Source organism: Barbus barbus, assembly GCF_936440315.1.
Source record: "Barbus barbus genome assembly, chromosome: 8".
Lineage (NCBI taxonomy): Eukaryota > Metazoa > Chordata > Actinopteri > Cypriniformes > Cyprinidae > Barbus > Barbus barbus.
The window spans coordinates 25,435,101-25,451,228 of record NC_136736.1 but is presented as its reverse complement, the minus strand read 5'-3'; the positions used below and the strand labels follow the sequence as shown (position 1 = coordinate 25,451,228).

The following is a 16,128-nucleotide window of genomic DNA, read 5'->3' as shown; positions in this document are numbered from 1 at the left end:
AAACTGAAACAGAAGTGAAACAAGTAGTAGAAAAGAGGAGAAATAAAAAGCAATACTTATATCCTTTGCCGGTGTCCCAGCCTGGTAGAGTCGATGGGTTTTTACACTCTTCGGTCGTCACACGAGGAAGACGTCACACGACAACTGCCGCGGTAAACTAAGCTTTTTTTATACCCATCTAACAAAATACTAATTGAATTTACAATACACACTTTCCTTATTTTTCCACAACAAATGACCAAGCAAGCGCAGACACTGACAAGATACGCAATACAGTACGAGACCAAACGCGATATCAGCACGTCTCCACACAGTAAACAAAACATTTATATATAGTAATAAGAGTAGGCTTTTTGTACTGGAACAAAATATCAGATTAGTATTATCTGCTTTTAATATTTACAAAAAAAGGACAAGAAAGAAAGATTGATTTTGTCATGTTTGCAGCAGAAGCCTTGTAGTTTATAAATATCATTGTTTTTTTATTATTATTGTTATTTTATACAATTTCTACATAAGCAGCAATCAGAAATCTTGTGGTATGATTCACTGCTTTATAGAAGAATACAAATGAAAGCTTTTTTTCCAAGAAAAGTGATGACTAATCATTGCCTCATCAAAAAATATTTCCGATGGGACTCTGCACCAGACATATTTTTAATGTCAACCAGAACAGAAAAAAAGGTAACACTGAAACCTGCTAAGTAAAAGGGGACATTTCAAAAAGTGATAAAACATCGTAACAAGAACTGTCATAAGTAGTTTCTGTTTTTGTCCTTGATTCGTCTTCCAGAACTGCCTACAGGAGATTCTCTGTCTGAAAAGCAATCCAATTGGAATGTCTGTTTTATTTAGCTGTTTTGTTTAGAAAATGGTGTTCTCTTTGTGCCCGGTCTCCGCTCTGCAGGAGAAGCGCTAGATCTCTTTGTTGTTGTCATTGTTGCTTGGGTGATTTTGCTTGCTTGTTTGTCTTTTGTTTTTATTTTGATTTCTCAAAAACATAATAAAATAGTGAACATCAAATGGAGGCTTTTCAAGGCGGATAAAATAATCTTAAACCGGACATTAGTCGTGGAAGAGAAGCCGAGGCGGACTGCCTTACCACAGAGATCAAAAAGATACATCAAAGGGCCCAAGAAAAACACATCCAAAAAACAGAACATCTGAAGCCCCAAATATCAGATAGCTCGGGAACAAATGCAACACAAAACAACCCTGCAAGCCTGCTGTACCTGGGACGAGAAGGTGGCCCATAACAACAACGTTTCTTTTAAGCCAGCTGTTTGATAAACACCAAAGGAGAACGAATCTCTTGACAGTCTATTCGAATGTCAACCAAAAGAAAGGCAATAAAAGAAGGAGAAGTGTATCTAAAATACAGTGTTTAATTACCTTCACCTCCAGAAACTTCACCGTAATCATGTCTTGTGCTTTTTGCTATTGCCATGGTTACTGTCAGCCAAAGCTACAATTTGAGAGAACCAAACTCCAGCAACATTACAGTGGAGGAATGCAGACTCCGGCAGAGAGAAAAATCATATTAGTTTGCTGCATCCACAGGTTGGTAACAAGTACACTTGGGAGATACTCTGAATAATAAAATATTTGGCTCACAGGTTTGCTATTATTACTGACTATCCAAAAACACTGATAAAACAATCAAAGTCAGTGACAAGACCCAACCAAAATAAACCAAAATTACAAAGAATATTTATGCTCCCAATGCGGTATATCAAACTCCAACTGCTCAAACAGTTGATAAACTAACAGAATTTCACATCGAAACAGCTTGTAATGAGGTCAAGAGTGGAATCGTGACAGAAAAATCCACATGTACACTATTGGCCAAACTTGATTGTAATCCCACAACCGTTTGCACTGTCATCATGGCAGCACAATTCTAACAAGGAAATGTTGGGATGAGAATTATAGTAATGAAGAGTCATGGCAGAGTTACGGAAATGTAAACACCTCACAGCTCTCTGAGGAACCATGTGTGAATTTACAGCAGATGAATGCAGCACCAGTCCATGTGTAATGACTGTGTGTAATAGTGAGTGAATTTGGCACGCTCAGCATGCTAGTGGCCTCGATGAGATAATTGCATCGGCGCATTGACTCCTCTTGTGCGATTGTAGGCCTAAATCTCAGGCTTTCACTCAATTCTTTTCCACTTGCTTCTTGAAAATAAAGACCTACAAGACATGGTCACTAACACCAGTAGAGGGAGAATCCGTTTATTTTTTGGAAACTAACTAAACTTTGATGCGCCAGAAGTCTTGTGTTCAGATCTTCAGTGGCCACTAACCAGGTGCAGCATGAGCCAAGTTGTGAGTGTGAAATGACAGTGTTCTTTCTTTGGTTTTGGATGATACTTTCAATACTGATGCAATATCGAGAAGATATATAAATCATAAGTGTTTATTTTTAACTAGATTTGATATTTTATTTAGCTGGAAAATAAATGTGCATTACAGAATTGAAGTAAAACAAAAAAAATGTATTAGCAAATATTTAGCTCACACACATTTCTTTATTATTATTATTATTATTAAACATGGTGCTTGTTTAGCCAGCAATTTTATATTTTATTTACTTTATTAGCAAATATTTGGGTATAATAGGGACTATTTCTCCATTTACTCATTTGTTAATTGTGACATTCATTGTAATATGTTTGTATGTCATTTGTAATTGATTTATTTAATTATTTATTCCTTATTTAAACTAAGGTTGGTAGAAGTTTGATCATTTTCTGTAATTGTTGTTAATGATGTGTGATAAACAAAACAGAAATCTAATCACATGCAGATTTAGGTCAAAATAAACATTAAAAACTGTCTATTAAATATAATGTTAAATGGCTGCAATTAACCATTTCTCTGCTTTTATGAAGAAAAACAATATTCTAAAAATATTAATAAATGCTCTGGGACTTGACTGACAGATCCATTGACAGAAGGTTAAAATTATTAAAATTAATCATTTGAAAAGTGCTATGTATGCATGGTCTTTGAAGGTAAGAAAAAACCTAAAGAAGAGCAGAGTGAATTTGCTGTCTGAATGTGCAGGTTAATTGCATAGGCACCTTGCATTTTGATACGTATCTTTTTCATTCCCTTAGTTAATTATTTGAAATAGAAATGACCGAAGACCAGTGCTAATAGTGTATGCTCTCCAGAGGGGTCAAGGCAGATGTAAAGTCAAAAAAGCAAAGCGAGAGAGACAAGGAGGGGTCACGGGGTATTAAAGCTGTGAAGTGAAAGGTGCAGAGAAAGCGAGTTACTGAGAGTTTGAGGAAGAGAATGAGAAATATAATTGAATTGAAGTTTCAAATGAAGAACAGAGATGGAAAGAACGATAGAAAGAACAGTCTGGCCTCTGGTATCTTCTGTCACTCTGTAATGCAGCTGCTTTTACGGCAGGCCTACGGCTCATCTCACCGTGCCACTCACTTCATTTGGCTCATGATGTGGCCCATCAGCCTAGAAACTAGAGTGGGCATTTCTCTCTTCTTCTCTTCCTTCTCTCTTCCCAGTCCTTTCTGTGACCATTTGAAGCTGCTATTATTTTGCCACTGCCCAGTTGTAGCCTCACTGTGGGATATTACTGCAACAGAGCCGTCCCTCTCCTCAAGAAAATAAAAGGAGTTGAGGAAACTCAAAATATCATCGACATCATGATGCAAGAGATTTGTGACTTTTCTCATATTCGACCAAAATACACAACTGAGATGTTAGCTGTGCACTAAAACAGTTGAGGAAACTTTTGGAGAGTTTTAAACTATAGTGTAAATGTTCACCAAAAGTCTCTTTCTGACAATAAACACAAGGAATTCAGATGACTACGACGTTCTGTTAGCAATTTTATCATTCACAGTTCTGAGTACTGTTTGCTTTAAAAAAAAAAATTACAAAAATTAAGTTTTGAAACCTTTGCAAATCTCGAGTGATTCGGAGCAGTATCAACAAGTACTTTGCTATGTCATGACAGTTTGGAAACATGTACAAATTTTAATGGTTTGCCATCTCAGGGAGCCCATGAACCATTGCCTATGTGTTTTTATAAATTTGTAGACCTTATTAATGACACATTTGCATAATAAAAAGGAAGAGTTGTAGTTAATAGTTTCTTATTGGCCTGATTAACCAAATTCTTTGTAAAACAAACAAAAGTACTACAATTTACAATTTAATAAAAACAAATAATATGCAGGCTCTTTATGTTTAATGTACTTAGATAATTTGTTAACTGCATTCAATAGCTTACAATTTTTTGTAAAAGGTGTTTTTATTTATGTGTTTTTGACTGTGACTATTGTGGTTTATGGTTTAAATATTAAGGGCCTATATTGTTGTTGTTGTTGTTGTTTTAACTAAGAGTTTTTGGTAACACTTTAGAATAGGGAACACTTATTCACTATTAGCTACAACTTTTCTCTCAATAAATTCCTAATTTGCTGCTTATTAATAGTTAGCAAGGTAGTTGTTAAGTTTAGGTATTGTGTAGGATTAAGGGTGTAGAATAAGGTCATGTAGAATAAGGCATTAATATGTGCTAATTACTACTAATAAATGTCTAATATTCTAGTAATATGCATGCTAATAAGCAAGTAGTTAAGAGACCTTAAAATAAAGTGTTACCGAGTTTTTAAATTAACACCTCTTTCTTTTAGTGATGTAAGAGGCAAATGTTTTTTACACTTTGAATCAATTGCTTCACAAAATGATTTGCTGTTATGAAGTGCTTGAAGCACCACATGCAGATGATTCCTGCTGGTCAAAATTGTGTAAATGCACAAAAAACTCAGGCTAAACATGCATAAAAACACCTTTTACACATCAGCTGCAAATGTTTTATTGAAAGTTTCATCTACTAAATGCAGTTACAAATCATCAAATTTAATTAATTATGAAGTGTCTGTATAATATGTGTTTTCTTATTCATTTGTGGGGCTTGTTTTGTTTGCTTTAAGGAGGGTTTGGTTAAACAGAGCAATAAGAGACTATTAATTACTACTCTTTTTTTTAATACACAAATGTGTCTTTATAGATATCTACAAATTTATAGAACTCGTCTGTGATTAGGTAAAAAAAAAAACATGGTTCAGTGAGATTTCCCCTAGCAGCAAACCTTAGAAATGTTGAAACATTTTGAAATGGTTATGAAGTAACAAAGCCTTGTTTACTGAAATCACATGGCAGTTTGATACACGCTCCAATCCATTGGTTTGATTCACAAAGGTTTCAAAGCTTCACAAATCAAAACTTCGAAAGTGCCCATCACAACTTTTCTTAGTACTTGTGATTAAAACAAGATCCTCTGTTTAACTGAGAACTTTGTGTGTGGAATTGTCTCAATTTAAAGCCTTGTTTGGTGAACATTATAATGTGTATCAGTCTAAATAAACTGGTGAACTTGCTGAACTAGCTGTTGTTTCTTACAATCCTCAGGCATTTGGAGTGTATTGTTGTGAGGGGCAGTCTGTACAACCATCCAATCAGCTACAGCAGAAACTCACACAATGTGAGTTGGGTTTAAAATCATGGATGCTTTAATCTATGCAAATATGGTTTACTCAAACAAACAGTCCATCCTGCCAAACATGAGAGGTTTGGTTACCATGGCCACCTATTGGTAAAACAACGCCTGCAATTAGCGGAGCTTTTCTGATATTGCAATTATAATTATAATGTGTGCAGTAATAGATTAAGGTCAGTGATTTATGGTGTAAATTAAACCGCAATTAAAGTGTAGTTCATTTTCGTTATGTTAAATCGAAATTACATCAAAACAATAGATTTGAACTGCTGTAATATCCGAACCATGTCTTGCAATATGAACCAGTTAATTGCCAGGACTGTGTTTTCTTCCTTGGTGATGTTAACCGTTTCCTGTTTTTCCTGTTCAGGTGACACATTGAAGTGCTGCCTTTCTTTCCTGTTACACACTCGATGCTATCTGGGGGGAAATGTTTAACACAACTCTTTTATTCTTCTGTCCTTCAGCTATAATATATATTAATCATTTGATACTGCTGTTACTGAGAGTTGCGTTGTAATCGGACTGCCCTTTCCCACTGGCAGAGTTAATTAAGTGTAAAATGGATGAAGGTGGGAGGGACGGCAGGGGTGGGGGGGCGATGGGAACGAAAGCTTGGCAAGGACCCCGATACTCGAAGCTCAGAGTCTACTGAGGGGATCAGGACACCGATGGGGCCTTCATCTGCCACTCAAACTCGGACCAGCACAGCAAACCTAAGAGAAGATGGATTACGGCCATTTGTGATGCTATTAGAGCTATTGAGTGGGTCTGTTGCTCACTGCAGCTTTTACTGGCCGGACCAGGATCAGCGTGCTGAGTGCTGACATTGAAAACCAAAGCAAGCTGTCCATTTGGTTTCCAAGCAAGAATGACTCAACCTACAGAAAAATTGGTTTATGTAGTGCAGTGTGACTAAAAAATCACTTAAAAGGTCATGTGTCAGATTCAGTTAAGATTATACGCATAAATAATCTTTCTAACGATTACATTTTACCCTGATTTTGCAGAGCAAAAGCTGTTTTTGCCCCTACACTTAACCAAAATTTGGTGTAAAAATAATTTTCACTCAGAAATTGCTTGTAATTTTTACAAATTAATTACAAAGAAATGGCTAGTAACACACTGAATTACATGCATGGTGACCTTTTTAACCAGACATGTCCTACCAGGATTTTTAAATTGCCTAAAATGTCCAGTTTTTGGCTTTGTTTTCCTATTGACAGTCTCTCTACAGTCCTCATACATTATATGTATGCTTATTTGCATTGCTTTTACTGTTCTCTGTAGATCCCACCTTCTCCCACGCCACGATTGGTCTATGTGCAATGCCTTCACACTATTCTTCACACTATTGGTCAAACTACTTCAATCAATCGTTAACTTCAAGAAGTATGAAAATAATTGGAAAACAAAACCAAAAACCTGACTTTTTAGGCAATTTAGAAATTCCAGGACATGTCCGGGAAAAATAGGATGTGAAATTTTGAAGCAGAAAAACTGACATTCTATTTTTTCTTGTAAAATGTACTTCAAAAATCTTAGTATTATTTACAATTTGGAATTTTAAAAAATAAAGTATACAACAAATCAACGGAAATCCAAAACAAGATTGGACCTAAATGACTTTCAAACACTGAAATATGTTTCAAAATATATATATTTTTTTGCTTAGAATAAAGAAAGGGTGAGTAAATAGTAACAGAATGTAATTTCTGAGGTGACCTATCTCTTTTAAAACCAATGAAATGATGGTTGGCACACTTTTTAATGTATTTTTCGCTTATGTTTTAAATCTGTCGTCAAAGTTTGTGGTCCAACCCAAGCATTTTTCGGCCCCTTCTGAAGGAACTTTCACCGAGGTGGTTAAGGATTGGCAGTAAACTGAAATGACACTTCAAGAGATTAAGAAAGGCATTTCATCAGCGTCTCAATTCATAGGACACATACGCCTCCAGATAAGAGGCAAACCAGAGATGCCTGTTTAATTAAAACTATCACTGAACAACCCTGTTAAGGACAGAGAACTGTTTGCCTCATCAACACTGTTTTTAATGACTCCTCTATCTCAAAATCTACTCTTGTCCTGTTGTCTAATGAAAAGAGGCCACTGGTGATACTTCACCGAGTTCATGTAATATGTTTACGTTATCATGATTCATTAGAAAAGTAATAAGAAGAAGAATGTGCAATTACAAACAGCTCCACAAAGCAATTACATATCAAGTACATGTTGTTCATTAGAAGTACCCTGCTTAGTTAATTAGAGAGAATTACATGAAAACTAATGTAAGAGTGCAGTGTTGCTCTGCAGAAGAATCACTGTTATATGAAGTTCTTGATCAATTCATTGAAATTTGCAATGCTGAATTAATAGATGGTTCTCCCTGCTTAGTTGCAAATAAAAAAAAAGGCTTGTTGATTAAAATAAGCCAGAATGTGTCGAGCCAGAATTAAGGCAGAATGTGTCATTCTTTACACAATAAATAACATAAAAAAGCTCTATAATAATAATAATAATAAAACTCTTCTCAGCTTCCCTGATAAGTTGACAGCCACTGAACCAGTAATAGACAAACCAGAAATTAGTGTTCATTTTCTTATTTGGCAGATTTAGTCTAGTGATTGATCAGACTCTGCATATTTGGTTTCCTTTTCATGATATAGTGTTTTTCCTCAGTAGTTATACACTGTAGTTTTTCTGTATAATGTATAATATTTTCTGTATACTGTATAATGCTGGTATGTAGTATGTAGTGATTTTCCTGGTTTCCCTAGGCCAAAGGGACAGAATCATTAAATAAAAGAACTTGTATTTGATGGATGTGTTGAAATGGTGCTTTTGAGAATCGCTCATTTAATAAATAAAGACACTTGCCTGGTTTAAACATCAATCCTTTGGAATAACAAAGCACAAACCAAATACTATACAGAAATCAAGTGAATTATATGGAGAGAGGCAAATCTCTTGACTACAGATGTCAATCAAATGGTAACAAACTTGGAATTTTGCTGCAAGATTTACTCTGTAGATTCGTTCCCGATCTCATTCACTCTCCTTTATGTGGGTCCGGGGACAGAGAGACAGAGAGAGCACTACACAAACAACAAGATCACCATCAGGTTTACTAAAAATCAAACCATAGAAAACATTTCCATTACTTGAAATAAAATAAACATTAGCTGAAATATTATAAAATATGATAAAGCATATTTTATTTCAGCTAGTTGCCAACACATTTTGATTTAGTTTTAGTGCATTAAAATGCATTAATGCATTAATTGCTTTATAAATAACAAAATCAAAAACTTAAATTAATAAAAAACTATACAGACATATTTAATAATAATATCAAAACACAACAAAAATAACAAATTAATAAATAATATTAATAAAAATCTATAACAGTATGTCGATTATGGTGAATTATACACTGACAAAAGTTTTAATAGAAAAAGGATGTTACATTTGTAAAGCAAAAATATATGGTAAAATGTATGGTAAAATTATATAATTTGCATGGCAGAAAGTAGAAATGAGGATTCCTGGAATTCCCTGGCAAACCATTACTTTTAACAGGTTTAAAAGGTTAGTTTGTTTTGATTTTGTCATCAGTTATATTCAGTGGAGTGTTTTATGTTGCTTAGTTAATGCATTTTGCATTATGTCAGTGTCAGTTTCATTACCCTGATGGTGTATTTTCTGTACTTATTATTGGCCACAGTCTCTGGAGAACAACTTTACGTAATCATGGCTTTCCATTGTTCCACATGTTACCAACAGCACGTCGTACAGTAACATAGATTTTCACAGCTCTAATAAGTCATTCGTATAATACTGTTACATAATGACACAGTTATGAACTGTAAAAATACAATCATCAAAATACCCTCCTATCATGCTTGTATCATCATCGTTCGATTTCTCCCGGCAAAGTTCTAGCAACCACAGTTGTTACCCAACATTTACCATTTTACAGTGCAGTACTGGCCACACAAATCTCCCATCCAGCTGTTCTCCAGTCTGAACTATGGAGCTGTCCACTGCCAGAGGTGCTGAAACGCACAATCCCTTAGCGGGACTTCTTATCTCTTCTGTGAAAACGCACGAACATAAACACTGAGCAATAAGATACGAGTACTCGCGAGTTCAAAAGTTGCTTTGAAGAAATTCCATCGCATATGGACAATTCAGGATGCACGCGATGGAAAAGCCTGGAGCGCGGGTAAGCCGATCGAGGGAGGGGTTGAACGGAGGAAAGACTCTTTTTTTCTTCTTCTTCAGAAATCATTGTTAGCAAAATACGCGAACTATTTGCGAATCGACAGGTGAAGAAGCTTTAGCAGCAGCCCCAGACATCGCCAGCTGTGCCTTTAATGGCCGCAACTTGAACGAGGGTTATTGAAATGCACCCCACGCACAAAACCCAGCACCCCACCACCACCGCGCACTGAGCCCCAAACACACACACACTATACGCTGTCACATCAGCAACTCACCTTTAGAGCCTCGATGTCCAGCGATGCCGATCGCTCCATATCGAAAGATAAAGTCTAACGCAAAAGTTGTATATCTAGCCTTGTAGTTCCCGAGTGAGAGCCAGCCCAGTTCTCCGAGCTGCGGCGGATTCCCTCAGTCTCATTCCCGCTGATCACGACTCCAGCGACAGCCTCAACTATTCAATAGCCTATTTGAAATGTAACTAGTCACTCAGAGTGTCCCAACAGCAGTAACGTAAACAGACTTGCGTGTCCCTCTCCGTTTTCTTCTCCAAAGGCAAAAGTGTTTCCCTCAGTAAGAGACCGTGTTGTCATTGAGAGCGTTGAGCGCGCGAATGGCACATTTGCAGCAAGCCTGGTTGATCAGTCTTTCAAATCAACCTTTTGCGGTATATTTATCAAAATCGGTACGATTCGAGCAGGCTGATGAGAAGGAGTCTGCCAGCTCCTTGCTGTGATCCGGCTGATTTATTGATTGATTGATTGATTGATCGTTTGATTAGACAGGGCGCACTCCGCCGCTGCCCTACTTGGTGATCTCCAGAAACCTCCTGTATCCAAACGCGCTCCTCCAGCCGAGTCCCGGTGCTCTGAATACGGACTCTGTGTCTGGGAGAGGGAGCCTGAGGAGGGAGGGATAGAAGAAAAAAAAAGGGGGAAGATCTTCCTCGAGTGGATTGTGGGTGAATTTATGTCTTTGGCGGCGCGGTGACTATCCAGACTAGCCAGTTGACTTGCACAGTCCCCTTAGTCGTCTGTGTGGAGATGCGAGCAGGTTCTTTTCATCACTCAAAAAATAAACTGTCCTGCGAGTTATTCTCCTGGGTCCTAGAGCCACGAGGGGAGAGGGCGAGAGAGAGAGAGAGAGAGAGAGAGAGCTGTTACCCGCATGCTGAGCTGATCCGCAATGCTATTTAAGTTTTAATTCACATGCGTGTGTGTTTCATCTCAAGTGCATACTGGTGACTTGTCCTCTTAAACAATTTCCAAAGTTAACATTTCAATGCAAAATATTCGCTCTAAAGTGTTTGTAAATAATATAGAAATGCTACTGCAAATCGTTGGTTAACTGTAAGTTACCTTACAATGTTAAAAAAAAAAACTGTATTTTAAAAGACAATTATGTGTAGAAATGTTTTTTTTTTTTTTTTTAAATGGAGCTAAAGTATTGCCTTATAACTTTATGGAGATATTTATATATATAAAAAGCATGACACTGTGCAATTACAGTAAAAATAATGTTGGTAAATATTGTATTATTTTTAAATAAAATTATTTGTATTATGATTACTTTTTAATTATATACAGTATATATATATATATATATATATATATATATATATATATATATATATTTAATATATATACATATATGTATAGATAGATAGATAGATAGATAGATAGATAGATAGATAGATAGATAGATAGATAGATAGATAGATAGATGTGTGTGTGTGTGTGTGTGTGTGTGTGTGTGCATGTTTATGTGGTTTATGAGGACACAAATTTGTATAATGACATGGGTATGACAGAGGTATTACAATATGAAGGTGGTTTATGAGGACACTGCCTATGTCCCCGTAATTCAAAAGGCTTAAAAAACATACTAAATGGTGTTTTTTTGAAAATCTAAAAATGCACAAAGTCTCCTGTGAGGGCTAAGTTTAGGTGTAGGGTTGGTGTATGCAATAGCACACACAGTTTGTTCAGTATAAAAACCATTACACCTATGGAGAGTCCCCATAAACCACAAAAAACAACGTGTGTGTGTGTGTGTGTGTGTGTGTGTGTGTGTGTGCCTGTGTGTGCGTGTGTTATATATTATATGACATATGCAGTTATAGGACACGTAAAATACAATAACATCCTGTCCAGTTTTGGCAGCCAAACTGTACATTTAGCACTAAATAAATGAATAAACTCTGACAATTAATTCACTCATGTAGCTTAAAAAGAGTAATGGGAAAATGACATTAAAAGTGCTCTAAAAATAACCTACACAGCAGTATTACAGCTGAAATCATTGTTCCAGAGGCAGGGCTTTGCATTGAGGATCTTTTTTTCATTGTGCCACTCCGCAATTAATCATTCCTTGGCATGGATTTTACATGCGCACCTGACCTCAGCTGGGTATATTGTGCCAGCCCCAGCTCCGGTGACGTCAACTCCCAGTCTAGGACCCAAATTAACAGCCCACCGTAAAGTGAGCTGAAGCGACAGTGAGACAGATTTCAAGTGGAACAGCTCAATAGCAATCGTGTGTGTTCGAGCATCTGTGCATGTCTGTGTGAGAGAGATATTCTCATGCAGCCGGGGAAGAAAGACACACACGCAGAGAATATGTAGGTTTAAATATTGTGTCCTAGATAAATGGAAATCACATATCATCCTCTGTCTTGCAAATTTTGGCCTGGATGAGGTTCAACTAAATGTATGTCGCGTTCAGCTGAGGTTGTCTGTCTCGCCTTTTGCGTGTCTGTGTATGTATGAGAGAGATTATTAAAGGTATAGTTCACCAAAAAATTAAAATTTGCTGAAAATTTACTCGCGAGTTTGTTCCTTCTTTGGAATAGATTTGGAGAAATTTAGCATTACATCACTTGCTGGATCTTTCACAGTGAATGGGTACCGGCAAAAAGAGAGTGCAAAGAGCTGATAAAAGCATCACAATAATCCACAAGTAATTCACATCACTCCAGTCCATCAAGCTGTGTATTTGTAATAAAGGCATTCATCATTAAGACATTTTTAACTTCAAACCATTTTTTGTCCTCTATTCATAAAATTGTTTTCTCCAGTGAAAAACTAGTCTCGTCTGAAGCAGGAGGGAAATATGCACAGAACAAGTATCTTACAAAGTGAAAACAGTCCAAAACAGTTCTAAAAAAAAAATGTCAGTGGATTTTGATGTGAGAGGACAATAGGGACTTTTTCACTGGATGAAGCCTTATTATGGATTATGGATTTTTGTTTATGAGAAGCAACAGCCTTAATGATGGATTTGTTTCTTACAAACAAACATCTTTTCACTTCACAATATGTTAATTGATGGACTGGAGTTGTGTGGATTGTGGAGTATCGGGATGTTTTTATCAGCTGTTTGGATTCTCATTCTGACCGCAACCATTCACTGCATAGGATCCATTGGTGAGGAAGTGATGTGATGCTAAATTTCTCCAAATTTGTTCAGATGAAGGAATAAACTAATTTATATCTTTGATGGCCTTATAGGTATCAGACTTTGTCTCTCTGTGTCTCGTGTTTCCCCTCCTCTCGTGCTCATATTTGGTGTTCTTGTTCCTGTCCTCATTCCCTTTAATTATCAGTTCATTAGTTCCAAGTGTGTTGTTAATTATCTCGTTTAGTCTGTCCTTTATAAGCCCTGTGTTTCCCTGCTTCTGTGTGCGGTCTGAAAGTGTCATTCTGTGTTCATCTTGCCTGTACTCCATGTCTCAAGAAGTTGGTCATTAAAGGACTACTGTTTATGAAGAACTCCTTGTTTCCTCGGTCCCTTCCTCCGACAAAGCGTGACAGAAGACAGCACCCAGACATGACAACGGCTGAAGACAGGCTTTGGTGCCTGCGGCAGGATGGCCAGGAGTTGGTGAGGTATGTAGAGGAGTTCCTAGAGCTTACCAACCAGGTGAGCTGGATTGATGCTCACCTGGATTGATGCTCCTCGCTTGGTGTCTGTTTTCGGTTTGGGTTGGATGAGGATGTCATCAGCTGCGATCTTCCCACGTCCAGTTTTTCCCTGATCGAGCTGGCTAATCATGTCCTCAAGGTAAATGGCATTAATCTCGAAGTTGAAGTTTGTCAGAACGATCGTCATCCAACCCCACCCGAAAACCACCAGGCCTCACCAGCTCACCTCTTGCCAGGACCCTCCACATACCCAACCAAATGTTCCGGCCACCCAACTCTTCCCAGCACCGCCTCTGTCCTCAGCCCAGAGCGCCCCCGTGAATCCACGCTTCCAGAGCGCCCCCCTGAATCCGCGCTTCCAGAGCGCCCCCTAGAGTCTGTGCTGCCGGAGCGCCCTCCAGTGCCTGCTCCTCGCAGGTGCCCTCCTGCGTCTCCGCTGGTCCCGTCCAGCTCTGTGCTGCAAGAGCGCCCCCAAGAGTCAGACTCTGTCTCTCTGTGTCGTGTTTCCCCCTCTCGTGCCCATATTTGGTGTTCCTGTCCTCGTTCCCTTTAATTATCAGTTCGTTAGTTCCAGGTGTGTTGTTACTTATCTAGTTTAGTCTGTCCTTTATAAGCCCTGTGTTTCCCTGCCTCTGTGTGCTGTCTGAAAGTGTCATTCTGTGTTCGTCTTGCCTGTACTCCATGTCTCAAGAAGTTGGTCATTAAAGGACTACTGTTTATGAAGAACTCCTTGTCTCCTCGTTCCCTTCCTCCGAAGTGTGACAATAGGGTGAGTACATTTTTAACAAATTTTCATTTGAGCAAACTATTCCTTTAAGGTAAACTTTGTATTCACATTATTTTATGAACACCTGCAAAACATGCCCATGTGTTCATAATAGCCTATTAAATCTGATTCAGACATGTTATCTTTCTCAAAACAGTACCACTTTCAGACTGATGAAAGAATCTAAACTATTTATTTGATTACAACATTAAATGAGTAAAGGTATTAAAATGACTTAGTCTGACATTTGCCACATTTGTGTGGTGAATGACATCTTTACCCTGCCTGACTGTATATTCATTCTGCATAGAGATGTATGCTGGCCAAAGGAAAGACATCATTTGCTACAGAGAGGTATGAGTGAGTCAGGTCCTTTGGGGGGAATGGAACAGACCAACCATGAACTTGGCTTGTACGTGAGCTAATAAAAAATGATGGAAAAATAACTTAATTTGGCTGGGTTATTTATGTCATCTAAGAACATGCTGTTCGTAATACGTCTTTTTACAATTATTACATGGCAGGCTAATGTTTTACTTGAATAGCAATTCAATGTGCATCTTTTTAATGTCATACACATTTTATCATCTTTTACATTCATATACATGCAAGCATCAGAGCATACAGTAGTAGTCATAGCATTTAACCTTTGGGCAATTTGGGTTACAAAGACATTATTTTCTGTCACAATCAAATGCAAGAAGCTGTAAATAGCTGCACTCCATATTTTAATGTTTTCTAAGTGCCCACTCAGCTGCTACTTGAGTAAAAATGGGTGGTGATGGCGCAGTGGATAAGACACATGCCTTTGGTGTGAGAGACCCGGGTTCGAATCCACTGTGAGACACCAATGTGTCCCTGAGCAAGACACTTAACCCCTAGTTGCTCCAGAGGCGTGCGACCTCTGACATATATATATATATAGCAATTGTAAGTCGCTTTGGATAAAAGCGTCAGCTAAATGAATAAATGTAAAACAACTCAAAGATGTATTACGACAGACACAGGAAACAATACGTGATAAATATCATAATACATCTTCTACAATGTAGGCTACTGTATGTTCTTCAAAGTGACTTCAGGAGGCATTTGACATTTAGTCTTAAAGAAACTACAATAAACCAACAGATTTAGACTTATACCACTTTTTAGGGATCAAAAGATTTGTAGTTTTTACTGTAAGTTATTTCACCACTGTAATTTTGGTATTTTATAATTTATTCGTTATAATATTATAATTAACACTTTATTTAACCCTTAGAAATATTAAATAAGCATTTAAAATGCTGCAGTTTCTCCTTTTTGCCATGTCATGCATTCTCCATGTTCAATCATTCTGTAATAGAAAGCACTTTTTGGGCTTGCCCCCCATTGGCAGGAACTGGAGATACAGCTATAGGCCATATATAAACGTGTTCATCTTCCTCACTACAGTAAGGCTGGGAAAACAATATATATATATTTTTTTCTTGTAAACATGTTTTAGAAATATAATGTAATTCTGAATGACTTATGCAGTTTCTCCTGAATCATTTAGAAGGATTTTACAAGGTATTCCCTTTATTATTTCATGCATTATGAAATCCCGATAAATACTACAAGTCCCACAAAGCGATTGTGTGGCCTCTGATTGGAGGCGATTGTAGCCAATCAAAACGCTCAGCAGTCCTGATGCG

General features: G+C 37.4%; 1 protein-coding gene across 1 annotated transcript in view; it reads right to left on the bottom strand.

Moving 5' to 3' along the window:
• Nucleotides 1–10,080, bottom strand: part of LOC306873368 (zeta-sarcoglycan-like) — a gene marked incomplete at both ends in the record, with an annotated part of 328,143 nt that extends 318,063 nt beyond the window's left edge. Inside the window, one exon of the mRNA XM_079422618.1 lies at nucleotides 10,042–10,080. Coding sequence (XP_079278744.1) covers nucleotides 10,042–10,080 — 39 coding nt within the window. The remainder of the gene's footprint in view (nucleotides 1–10,041) is intronic.
• Nucleotides 10,081–16,128: the final 6,048 nt, after the last annotated feature.